Below are 12323 nucleotides of genomic sequence, written 5' to 3'. Positions count from 1 at the left end.
CAATATAAAAGAATCGTAGCACTTACATGTATGGGCGTCATCTATGGTACATGCAGAATGCCGAAGCTGAAGAAAAAAGGGGAGCTGAACTCAGGTCCGTCCTCCCCTTTTATACGGACCGAGGTGAGGCCCACGTAACGTGGGCGTGGACTATTGGCTCTTCAGAATGCGCGTACACGCACGGGGGTACCCATCTGCGATAGCCATCTGCGATAGCCTTAGAGGGCGGAGCTTACACGAAATAGAACTGTGACAGCAGTGCAACATTTGAAATCATGCCGTCTCGCTCCTTGGGGAGCTTGTTAAGTGTTTCTGGATGAGACCCGTCTCTCAGTGGACAGAGTTTCTAATCCCTCTGAAGACGAGCTATCATTTTCTCTTGTATGAGTCTTGTTGCGCTTTCTTCTCTGCGCAGCTTTCTTGCTGTCGTCTTCAGTTTCTTTGGTCTAAACTTTCTCATTCTTCTGCCACTCCTAACAGTTTTTTCTCTGCAACAGTGTTCTGTTCTCACTGTTTGTTGATCGTCGATGCTCGCTAACATTTTTCCTTCACCCTTTTCTCTTTTTTTAACCCCTCCTTGTATTGATACGCCTGTGCGCTTGCACTGCTATGTGTGTGTCCCGTCTGTGTGCGTGTGAGGCAGACTCTGAGCTCGGTGCAGCAGTTGGTGGACATTGAGCCGTCGCCCGTCAGTGCCATGAGAATGACCCTGGCAGAGGTAGTCCTAACTGTTAGCTTTGATCATCTTCATTCCTGGGATAAACCATCTACTCCATCCACATCCTAATATTTGTTGGGCATTTTAAAGTTTACTTGAACTGTTGTTAAAAGAACCATTTGTTATCTGCACACAAATATAACTCCAAATATTACTGCTTTTTAATATGACCAGTCAGTTTGTGGCTAAGGGAGGGTGTTGGTGATCTCATCAAATTGTGGTCAGGACCCTAGCATTAGTAGTGATGCGAGCAACACATTTCCCCTTTTTTATCTAAATATAGTGCATGTTATCAGAAGAAAGTACAGTCATCTGAGTTTGTCACATTATCGTGAGACTGAAGGTTGGATGCTTCAGAATAATAACACCAGTATAGCATCAGGTTTAGGACATTACACTGCCGTTTCAAAAATAGGAGAAAAGGACAAACTATAAGAATGTTCTGAACTAGAGGTTTATATTCTGTCCTCAGCATTACCCACACAATAGTTAGTAGAAAGCCTTTTTTATGAAGTAATCTTCAAATGACTACTTAAAAAAAATATAAATCTATTATATTCTTTGCTGTAAGAGTATAAAACCTAAGACACACGGTCCTTAAAATGAAACATGTAATCTCTATGTACACTAACTCTTTCATGTTCTGTATTGTTTGGAAAGAATGAACAAGAGATCTTTTTTCCGTGCATGTATTATTTGTTTGAGAATCGCTTCCTGTCACTGAAATCTGGTTGTGCGTGTTATGGAGAATAACACAATCTGAACACCAGATGATAAACATTTTTATTCCGTTGCAGTTTTGTAAAAGGTTTATCTAAAGTCAGTACCATCTTGTAAGTTCAATTGGCCAAACCTTTGTTGTCAGTGGAAACCATTAGCTTCTTTGACTTTTGTTTTTTGTGTGATTATTTTATTTTATTTTATTTTATTTTATTTTATTTTATTTTATTTTATTTTATTTTATTTTATTTTATTTTATTTTATTTTGGTTTCAGCATTACTTCTACAAAAACATACACAATTTGCAAGACAGGGTTTCACAAATTCTTTGAAGAAATGCGCAGTGCCTTGCAAGGTCAAGTTTTCAACCAAAATATGGAGTGATCTGTTAGAGCTCAGCATATCTGGTAGGGATTAGCTACTACCAAAACAAATTGCTGAAAAATGATGTTAGAGCCATTTTTTGTGTTAGGAAAGGTCAGTTGACTGTGGTGCTCATCTTTAATCAGATTGATTCCCAAAGTTATTCAGTCACTTTTTGGGAATTTTGTTGTAGCGTTTTTTGCTAGCTTGTAAGATGTTTTGCTAAATGGTAGAAAAACAAACACATGCTTACACAAACAACTATTTTATAGCCCATCTGTCATGGCAGAGAGTAATAAAAAGGTGTTTAAAAGGTTATATGATTAAAAATATTTGATAAAATCATCACTTACCACTCACCCAGTCACACAATCACTCTTTTCATCCGTGTCTGCGTCTGTTGATCAGTGTGGCTTCAGAATAACATAATTACGTCACACAGGACAGAAAATGACCGTTATTAGGATGATTGAGGTTTTTGCACAAGTACATCCTGATCTACCATTTTTAAACCATCGTGCTGTACTTTCAGTTTGCCCTGGCAGGCTGACTGCTATAAATCAACATGTCTCCTCGTTGCATTTGTTCAAAGTTAATTCTCAAAACTTGACAAAGTCAAATACTCTTTTCAATTCTGCGCCACTGTTTTAATCTGGAGTTCCTGCTCCGCTCCGTTAACTCTCTGTGATCCTCCGGTGCCTCAGCGTAATTAAGTTGTAAATCTCTGGTGTAATGTCGTTCGTTTCACACCTACACTTAGCCAGATTCGTGCCCTGGTGTTACTGAATCAGCACATAATTAAAAGGTATGATTTGCACGAAAAGGTGCAATTAAAATATTATGTGCCTCAGTCCAACACATGTGAATTACCAGATTATGGTCGCCACAGCTTCTCAGGTTTGTGAAACACACGGCAGTGACAACATTTCTGTCAGCCTTCAGTTTGTTTTCTTCTCACAGGAAAACTCGTACTCACACACGGGCTGTGTTTTGCCACATAAACATTTGATAAAATGGATGTGTTAAAAACGTTTTTTAACTTGCGTTAACATCATTATTATGCCATAATGATGCACTTTAAAGGAAAAAACATTGTTTGCCTTCATAGTATATAATAGGGGTGCAACAATACATGTACCCATATCGAACAGTGCTGTATCGAACAATACAGATTAAAAAAATTTACTTTATCAACTTGTCTTCTGAAGATGCTCTGTGTTAAAGGATCAGTGGATCTGTGTTCGACTACTCCACCTAGGCTGCATTTTTGAGTGCAGGTCCACTGAGAAACTTGCTTTTTCAGCAACATTTAATTAAAAAACTGTACTTTTGAGGTTAAACAAATGATCTTAATCAATATRAATAAATTACAAGTTAAAAGGGGCATGGAAATTTCTCTTTTTTGTATCGAAACAAAATCAAACCGTGAGACTRAAGTATCGAACCGAACCATGAATTTCCTGTATCGTTGCACCCCTAGTATATGAGTATAGTAAGTATTGTATAAGTATAAGAAACCCTGAAGAGATTATCACTAATAGTTCTCCTCAGCAACAAGCAATTTTTCTACATAATCTCTATTTAAATGTTGTTGGTTTAAATGCAACATTTATTGCTCATTTCTCATTAAAAACATTAAGGAAACGACAAATACAGTACGCACAGCTGCTTTATAATCAGCTACTTCATAATTATTTCAGTGGAATCCCAATTTTCACATAGAGAAAAAACAAAAGTCCTTCTGCATAAGATGTACCTCAAGATGTGATAAATGTTGAATATTTTATTGCTCTCTATTCTTTTGCTGTTTCCCATATTATCATTTGTTTGTGATTAAAAAAGAAAGACAGTCAGATTTGAAAGAAAGATCTGTTGCCTTCTGCTTTTTTGTGGTATAAATGGGCACACATTCAGATTCTCACACATTTACACTCGCTCACACGTGGTTTTAACAACTGTTTGTTTTTTTCTGAGAAAACAAGTGAGCTTTGAAACACCCAGCATTAACGATTTGCGAAGGAAACAATCGCTCACATTTTTTAAGCTTAACAGCCAATGAACATCCTAAAACTTTATAACTTTTAGCACAGACTCTGAACTTCTGTTTATTTACCTGCGTTTTTTAACAGCAAATGTGTGTGTTTACCTCTCTCTGTTTCTGTGTGTGTTATCATGTATTGTAGAGCCGTCAGCTGGAATCAGAGTCGGGGACAACCGAAGAGCACAGTCTGAACAAGGAGGCACGAAAATGGGCCACCAGAGTGGCCAGAGAGCACAAGAACATCATTCATTACAAGAGAGTAAGAACCAAAACATTCATAAAAAATAAGAATTTTATAAACTCCAGAAACACTTTAAATTAGAGGACTTAAATGTAAAATTAACTAGCATAATTGCCAAATTGGTCAACTAGTTCATGCTTAATTTGTTTAAAAAAAACAATATGTGAAGTTCATACTGTTGACCTCCATCGTTGAGGCAGGGGACTTAGAAATGCTCTCCATCTGTCCATCTGTTGCAATTTAAGAAAGCTGCAACTTTCACATAGAAAGGCTAAATTGCACCAAACTTGGTACGTGTCATCCATGTTGCAYGGACGCGGACACCGGAAACAATGCACAATGATTTGTGGGATTGTTTGGGGCCAACCAAAAGAAAAGTTAATGTTGGGACAGGCTCTCAAACCTTAAACATTAGATTGTTGCACATCTTAAAGTGTTTTTTTTTTTATTGGTAATGGGCCAGCTTCTAATTAGAAAAAGGACACACTTGTCAACAACTTTTATGCTGCTCAAATGTTGGGATTAGTGCCTAAAATAGCAATCTGAAGATGCAAAATCGAGGTAAGGTTATACTGTTGTAAAATAATTTCACTGTAAATATAATGTATTAATGACTATAGTATCTCACAATGTCAAATCTATTGCCAGAGAAAATCTCAGTATACAGTGAGCATATTGACAGCATTATGACCAGTGGGACTGAGTGATAAACACATAATCTACATGTACAGTGGTTTGCAAAAGTATTCATACCCCTTGAACTTTTCCATATTTTGTCACATTACAACCACAAACATAAATATATTTCACTGGAATTTAATGTGAAAGACCAACACAAAGTGGTATACAATTGTGAAGTGGAAGCAAAATTTTTTCATGAATCAAAACATTTTTTACAAATAAAAAACTGAAAAGTGCGATGTGCAAAAGTATTCAGCCCCCCTGAGTCAATACTTTGTGGAGCCACCTTTTGCTGCAATTACAGCTGCAAGTCTTTTAGGGTATGTCTCCACCAGCTTTGCACATCTAGTGACTGCAATTCTTGCCCATTCCTCCTTGCAAAACAGCTCAAGCTCAGTCAGATTGGATGGAGAGCGTTTGTGAACAGCAGTTTTGAGATCTTGCCACAAATTCTCAATTGGGTTTAGGTCTGGACTTTGACTGGGCCATTCTAACACATGAATATTCTTTTTTTTWAACCACTCCATTGTAGCTTTGGCTTTATGTTTAGGGTCGTTGTCCTGCTGGAAGGTGAACCTCCGCCCCAGTCTCAAATCTTTTGCTGACTCCAACAGGTTTTCTTCCAAGATTGCCCTGTATTTGGCTCCATCCATCTTCCCATCAACTTTGACCAACTTCCCGGTCCCTGCTGAAGAGAAGCACCCCCAGAGCATGATGCTGCCACCACCATATTTGACAGTGGGGATGGTGTTTTCAGAGTGATGTGCAGTGTTCTTTCTCCGCCACACATAGCGTTTTGCATTGTGGCCAAAAAGTTCAATTTTGGTCTCGTCTGACCAAAGCACCTTCTTCCACATGTTTGCTGTGTCCTCAACATGGCTTCTGGCAAACTGCAAACGGGACTTCTTATGGTTTTCTTTTAACAATGGCTTTCTCCTTGCCACTCTTCCATAAAGACCACATTTGTGTAGTGCACGACTAATTGTTGTCCTGTGGACAGTTTCCCCCACCTGAGCTGTGGCTCTCTGCATTTCATCCAGAGTCACCATGGGCCTCTTGGCTGCCTCTCTGATCAGTGATCTCCTTGTTCGGCCTGTAAGTTTAGGTGGACGGCCTTGTCTTGGCAGGTTTACTGTGGTGCCATACTCTTTCCATTTCCGGATGATGGATTGAACAGTGCTCCGTGAGATGTTCAAAGCTTGGGAAATCTTTTTATAACCTAAGCCTGCTTTAAACTTCTCCAAAACCATATTCCTAACCTGTCTGGTGTGTTCTTTGGACTTCATGATGCTGTTTGCTCCCCAATATTCTCTTAACCAACATCTGAGGCCGTCACGGAGCAGCTGTATTTGTACTGAGATTAGATTACACACAGGTGGACCCTTTTGAGTCATTAGCAGTCATCAGGCAACTTCTGAATGCAATTGGTTGCACTCAGGGAAAAGGGGGCTGAATACTTTTGCACATCGCACTTTTCAGTTTTTTATTTGTAAAAAATGTTTTGATTCATGTAAAATTTTGCTTCCACTTCACAATTGTATACCACTTTGTGTTGGTCTTTCACATTAAATTCCAGTGAAATATATTTATGTTTGTGGTTGTAATGTGACAAAATATGGAAAAGTTCAAGGGGTATGAATACTTTTGCAAACCACTGTAATCTTGAAGCAGGCCAACCTATGAGTCATTAAATGCTGAATATAAAATGTCCTTCTTGGCCACACATCTAATTTGCCGTAAATATTAATTCTATTATAATTTTGGGGGGCATGGCCTAGTTAAACATCATGCCGTTGACTTGCAGTTGGCTCTAAATTCAACATACTTCAGCCAATCTGCTCCTGATTCACTACTTTTAATCTTAATCTAACCCACTACAGGAATGCAGTTCAAATTTTTTTGGGGGTGGGGGTGGCCTAATTACACATCACACCGTTGACAGACGCTACATGATCCGATCTGAACCAACTTTTGTGTGCATCATAAGGGAGACCTGCTCAGCATGTTTGTATAGTAGGTTGACAAGATCAGTTTAGCCCCCCATCCGTCCATCTGTTCACCTTGTGAGATGATTTAAATAATGAAGGTCTGTGATGATTCCATCAGAACTGCTAACAGTCGGTCACTTCTGAATGGCGACGGGGGACATCAGTGACGGTTGGCGTCGAATTCTAGCTTGTTCATATTAAAGCGCACACACTCCATCTCTAACCATGTGTGTGTGTTTTTATTTCAGTCCCTGGAGGAGTGTGAGAGCCACGGCCTGCCCCCCACCGAGCAGGGCCGACTAGATCTGGAGTTGAAGATTGAAGACACCAAAGAGATGATGCGCAAAGCTGAGGTCTGTGTCTCACACTGGAAATATTAGCTGTTGTATCAGCGACTCGTCCTCCTCAGGAGGTTTTTCATGCTCTTTGTGTGATCAGATGAGTTTCCACCATTTTTGTCTTCAATCTCTCTCAGTCACAAGAGGCACAACAAGGTTTAGATTAAAAACTCCACAAATACTGGAGTTGGTGTGAACTGGTTTGTCACATTTAAACTGGATTTGATCTTGTCTGTACTTGATAAATCTGGTTAAAAAATGACGCCTGAAAGTGTTTGTGGGAACACTGAAGAATGTATAGGAGAAAAAAAAAAAAACAGTGATGCAATGTTTGTCATAACCAACTAGCTGTAAAAGTGATGCAAAAGTACTAAGTGTTGCCTGTGATTGCGTATTAGTTTTGCTGCTGCAGAATCAATGCAGAATACTGTGACCTGCTGCCAAGTGTTTGAACATGTGAGCAAGTCTGCAGTGTGACAGCAGGGAGTGTTAAACTCAAATAGACATGAGAGCTCATCAAATACACAGCACATCATAAGAGCTGACACGTTTTTCATGTAATTCGCCCTTTCACCCCATCAAAACCCAAACACTAACCGCATGCCAATTTCTCAACTATAATCTGCTCATTTAGAGGTTTAAAAATACAAAAAAATAAATAGTCTGAGTCAAAAAGGAGACTTTAAATGCAGATAAAACATCTGAAAATTCTCAGTCTAAACCATCTTCTTCATCCCAGACTCCTCTGTCTTCCCCTCCTGCTCCCATCATCTTTTCCTTTTTGGGAAAATCTATTATTTATGCATTAATCCTCACAGATGTGACATGTCACACAGCGAGCGAGGACAGCCTCCTCTCCTATTCTACTAGATTTGATCTTTTTTTTTCACTTCACCATGTGGATTCTATCTGCTTTTCAGCCTCGCTTGAGCTGATTTTCTGCCTGTCACTCCTCAACACCATCACTCTTATCGAGCTTTAGCGTATTGGGCGCCCTCTGATGTCAGATTAGGTCAAAAACCATTTGATTCCTTTTCATACTTAATAATACACTCTGTTATTTCTGCTTTGTAAGTATTTCAGTCAGTTATCAGTACTTTAGGATCTCACTATGTAAAAATATTTGGAAATTGTCTTCCTCCTACCCCACCCTTACTCGGGCTGTCTGTCAGCTGCTCTTTTGCTCTCGCAGACGAAGATTTTCTTGACTAAGTTGATGAATATTTTATGTGCTCATTTGATCCAGAYGAGCTCATCACACAGCTCGCATCTCCTAATCAGAACGGGAGTGAAAGCAGGACAAAAGGCATTTCTATGGGTTTAAATCGCAGCATTATCTGGACAGTGATATTCTCTTTGCCCCTTTTACACAAGKTTATGTCGTAAACCTCTCGAGAAGTTCCAACATCAATTTCAGCACCTTGTTGAAGACTGAAGCTATAGATTTGACACAAATTAACAAAATAGAGAGTTAGTAAATGGTAGTCTCCACCAGACAATTTATCCTCATTATCACCAGGGTGATTATGAGGATAAATTGTCTGGTGGTATGGGATAAATCTTGTGCCAGCAGGAACTGAATTTGAATTGCATAATTTGAAATTGAATGCATTGGTTTGAAAATAAAATTCACTAAAATTGAAACTGAATTTAAGGTTTTGAATTTGAATTAATTTGTTTTGAAACTGTATTTTGGTTTATTAAAAATTCAATTTGAGCACTTTCACTTCCAGTTCCAAAATTCAGGTTTCTGTGTCACACATCCTGGTCCTTGAGAAAGCCAGCCAGAGTAATCAAACACAGATCCACAGATTTACGTTTCACTTTGGTGAAGTTTTCCTTCAGTACATAACTGAGTTGATGCAATCCACCATAAAAGTGACAAAAACAGACAAAATTATTTTATTGTAGTGATTAATTTTACCTATATGTTACACTTACATTACATCATGGATCAGTCAGCAGCAACATCTGATCAATATGTGATCCACTTTTGATTATCAAAAGTAGTTCAGAGATCTCAGTAAAGCATTTGTATGTGAATTACATTTAAAAATCTGTGCAAACAGAATCCTTTTGGCTTCAGTSCGATTAATTAATTAATTGCTCATCATGACAGGCCTAGTCAGGACCATCTTAGACCCATTATTAAACTGATTAAATTAGAAACAGAAGAAAGATTAAAAGTACGGGATTGCAATTTAGTTTGCGTACATAGACATGATTCAATCAAAAGTCAGGACATCAAGACATTAGTAATGTTACACCATATATGTTATATTATAATCGTATTTTCTTCTAGTAGCCACTCTTTTTTTCCCTCCAAGTTTCCATCTTGTTTGCTACTTTTTCTCTGTGTTAATTGCATCGATTACAGCTGACAAGCTACACTGATTGTCTGTGTCTGCGCTGTCAGTACACCCACTTCTTGATGCTTTTTCTATTGACCTAAACTAATTATAAAACTGTGCAAATTCTTTTATGTATAGTATTGTAAAGATCAGTGTTTTACCCATTCTTATTTTCAGTTTCATGTTTAGAGTACAGCTTTTATCTGCTATTCATTGCTGTGGGAAAATATAAAGCACATCAGGAGCACGGGTCTATATTGATTAAATTATGGGAGTCTGACTGGATTCCTTTTTTAGGATGGAGCTCTTGGTTATCAGTCTGCTCTGTCAGCACCAGAGAGGTAAGAAGTAACAAGAAACAAATGAGGGAAATTGATGAAAACAGTGAGGGGAAGCTGGACTGAAGAAAAAGGATCACCCCTTATTTACACTAGATGTGGATCCGCTCCGACCTCCGCAGCTAACACGCAACCATTATAATCAATGAGGGTATTTACACTGGCTGCACAGGGTGGCGGTGAGCGGATAGATTTGATCCTATTTCTGCCAGATGCCAGAGCTGTGCCGGAGTCAATCTACAAAGATTGCGTTGCACCAACAGGAAAAGGAACAAACACAATAGCTGTATTTTCAAAATAATTCACAAAAGGCAAACTAATTTTGTCAAAATCTCAGCTATATTGATAAATATATGGATATATTTCTACACAAATGCTGTCAAAATGTTTTGCTCTTTTTGGGAAGCGGATGACAACATGGARCAGGCAGCATATGCATACACCCACGATACTATAGTGATCACCGTAGCAGACCAGAGCCAGGCCAGAAACAAAAGTTTTACCACAACTATTCTGTAACAAACAAAAACAAACAGGAAAGATTGCTACAGAAAAGTTTTTCAGGGCTGTGTTGTAACATTTCTTACCTGTTTTCTCTTTGAAGACAATAAAGTTGAAAGCTGAGGCTCGTTTGGACCTCCTCCGACAAGTGGGCGTGGCTGTGGACACCTGGCTGAAAAGCGCCATGAACCAGGTTTGTGTTGAAGGTTAGGGGTGTGTGTGTGTGTGTGTGTCTTCTGTCTGGCTTGTTGGATGAAGACAAGTGTGAAATCCCAGGTATATGCTCACTGCAGTTTTTTTGCACACACACATACATATAAAACCCCACACTCTGCCTGTGCACGCTGTAGGTGATGGAGGAGCTGGAGAACGAACGCTGGGCCACCTACACCTCCCACGATCCCTCGCTGTCGGTGAGACACTTTCCCCTCTCTGCGCCTGTGTTACTGGGGTTTTGCCAAGCGTGCATATTTTTAAACTTGTCATCACAAAACCAAGGTGTCCCCCCCCCCCCCCCCAAAAAAAAAAAAAAAAAAAGGTGAAAACACTGCAGCAGACTAAAGAATACATCATCCTCAGTAGGATCTTATCACTCTCCATTTCTGGGGGAGAGATTCCCACAGATTGCACCAACAATCAGACCCAGAACACCATCCTTAAACAGTTGTTTTCTCTTTAATCTGTTTTATTGAAGGAAGTTTAAATTAAGGGGGTTTACAGAAATAAAACAAAATTTGATTTGACTGTGTTAGATAGAAAACATGTTGAGAAAACCCTAAAGGATGCTGTTAAATGTGCTCAGGTCACCAGCTCTGTTTATTTCACTAATTATAGAATGTGTGAAAAGGGTCACCTTGAGCTCATTTAAGGACAAACTATTTTAACCTACAGTTAGAGAATGTATTTTACATATTTTACAGTAATAGCTCAGTTACTTGTCAGCCACAGAATATGGCATAACTGCAGCAGCTACATAAGTGCATTGTGTCTCACAGGCTCCCAAAGCCAGTATTAAATCCACATTTGGTATTAAGCCCAGGGACCACGCAGGGTAATAATARAAACTGGTGTCTTCACTGGGATCAAATATACAGTAAGCTTTACCAGTGTTTTCCAGTCCTGTTTCTGGGAGCTTCCTTCCCTGCTTCAACAATCCAGCATCAAACGCAGAGCTCAGCTCACCAGTTTCACATCAAGCTGTTTTTASAAACCTGAGAGCAGCTCACTCATTTAAATCAGAAGTGCTGCTGCAGGGAAACCTGAAACGTCCAAACGCAGGGAACCCCACCCTCTTCCCGCCAAAATAGGATTGCAGAACAACAGATTCTGTTGCCAGAGTGGACACAAAGTGTACTAGACTTACTGTAAAGCAACAATGGCAGCAATTTACTTATCTGGGAATGATTTTAAATGAACACGTTCGCTCGTGTAAAAATACATTTTGAAAAAAAATAAGTAGAATTCTTTAAAGAAATACATATTGTCCCTCACCAATGTGCACATTCAGTGACCACTTCCTAAAAGTTTCATTTAAATTTATCTCGTAGTTCCTGAAATATTTTTGCTGACAGACAAACAAGCGCACACAGACAAATGCAATAAAATAATCACCTGTCATTCAACAAGCAATCTTTTTACACCTCTGACTTATTCACATAAGCTGCACACCAGGACACTGAAAGAGCATGACTGAAGAGGGAGCATCGACTCATAAAGCAGACAGGTGTGGTCCAGATCTGGTGTCAGCTGCCACTGCTGGCATGAAAAGTGGTTTGTCAACCAGATGTGGGCCAGGTCTGGCAGTGATGGCACTGTCTTTTAAGATGGCATGTAACAACTGGCTCAGTTGTGTTTTGGTTTATGTGGTGCTGRCCCAAGCTTGGACCACCTCTGGCAAATCATATCTGGGCCACCAAAGGGCTGTCGTTCTTATAGGTATCTGAGCGCAGTGTTAGTACGTTGTGTGGGCCAGAACTGGGCCAGACAAACTTTGCTATGTGGGAAGTTGTGTTTTTTGAGTCCTCAGATAGGAAATATATTTTA

The 12323-nt window shown here is 39.3% G+C and overlaps 1 protein-coding gene across 1 annotated transcript in view; it reads left to right on the top strand.

The window, feature by feature from the left end:
* Positions 1-10786, top strand: part of fchsd2 (FCH and double SH3 domains 2) — a gene marked incomplete at its 3' end in the record, with an annotated part of 54297 nt that extends 43511 nt beyond the window's left edge. Inside the window, exons 11-15 of the mRNA XM_014013988.1 lie at positions 644-718; positions 3985-4101; positions 7001-7105; positions 10384-10473; positions 10631-10786. Coding sequence (XP_013869442.1) covers positions 644-718; positions 3985-4101; positions 7001-7105; positions 10384-10473; positions 10631-10786 — 543 coding nt within the window. The remainder of the gene's footprint in view (positions 1-643; positions 719-3984; positions 4102-7000; positions 7106-10383; positions 10474-10630) is intronic.
* Between the last annotated feature and the right edge of the window lie 1537 nt (positions 10787-12323).

The sequence above is a fragment of the Austrofundulus limnaeus genome, unplaced genomic scaffold (genome assembly GCF_001266775.1).
Source record: "Austrofundulus limnaeus strain Quisiro unplaced genomic scaffold, Austrofundulus_limnaeus-1.0 Scaffold109, whole genome shotgun sequence".
Classification (NCBI taxonomy): Eukaryota; Metazoa; Chordata; class Actinopteri; order Cyprinodontiformes; family Rivulidae; genus Austrofundulus; species Austrofundulus limnaeus.
The sequence above is the reverse complement of the archived record's forward strand: the minus strand, read 5'-3'. Positions and strand labels throughout refer to the sequence as shown.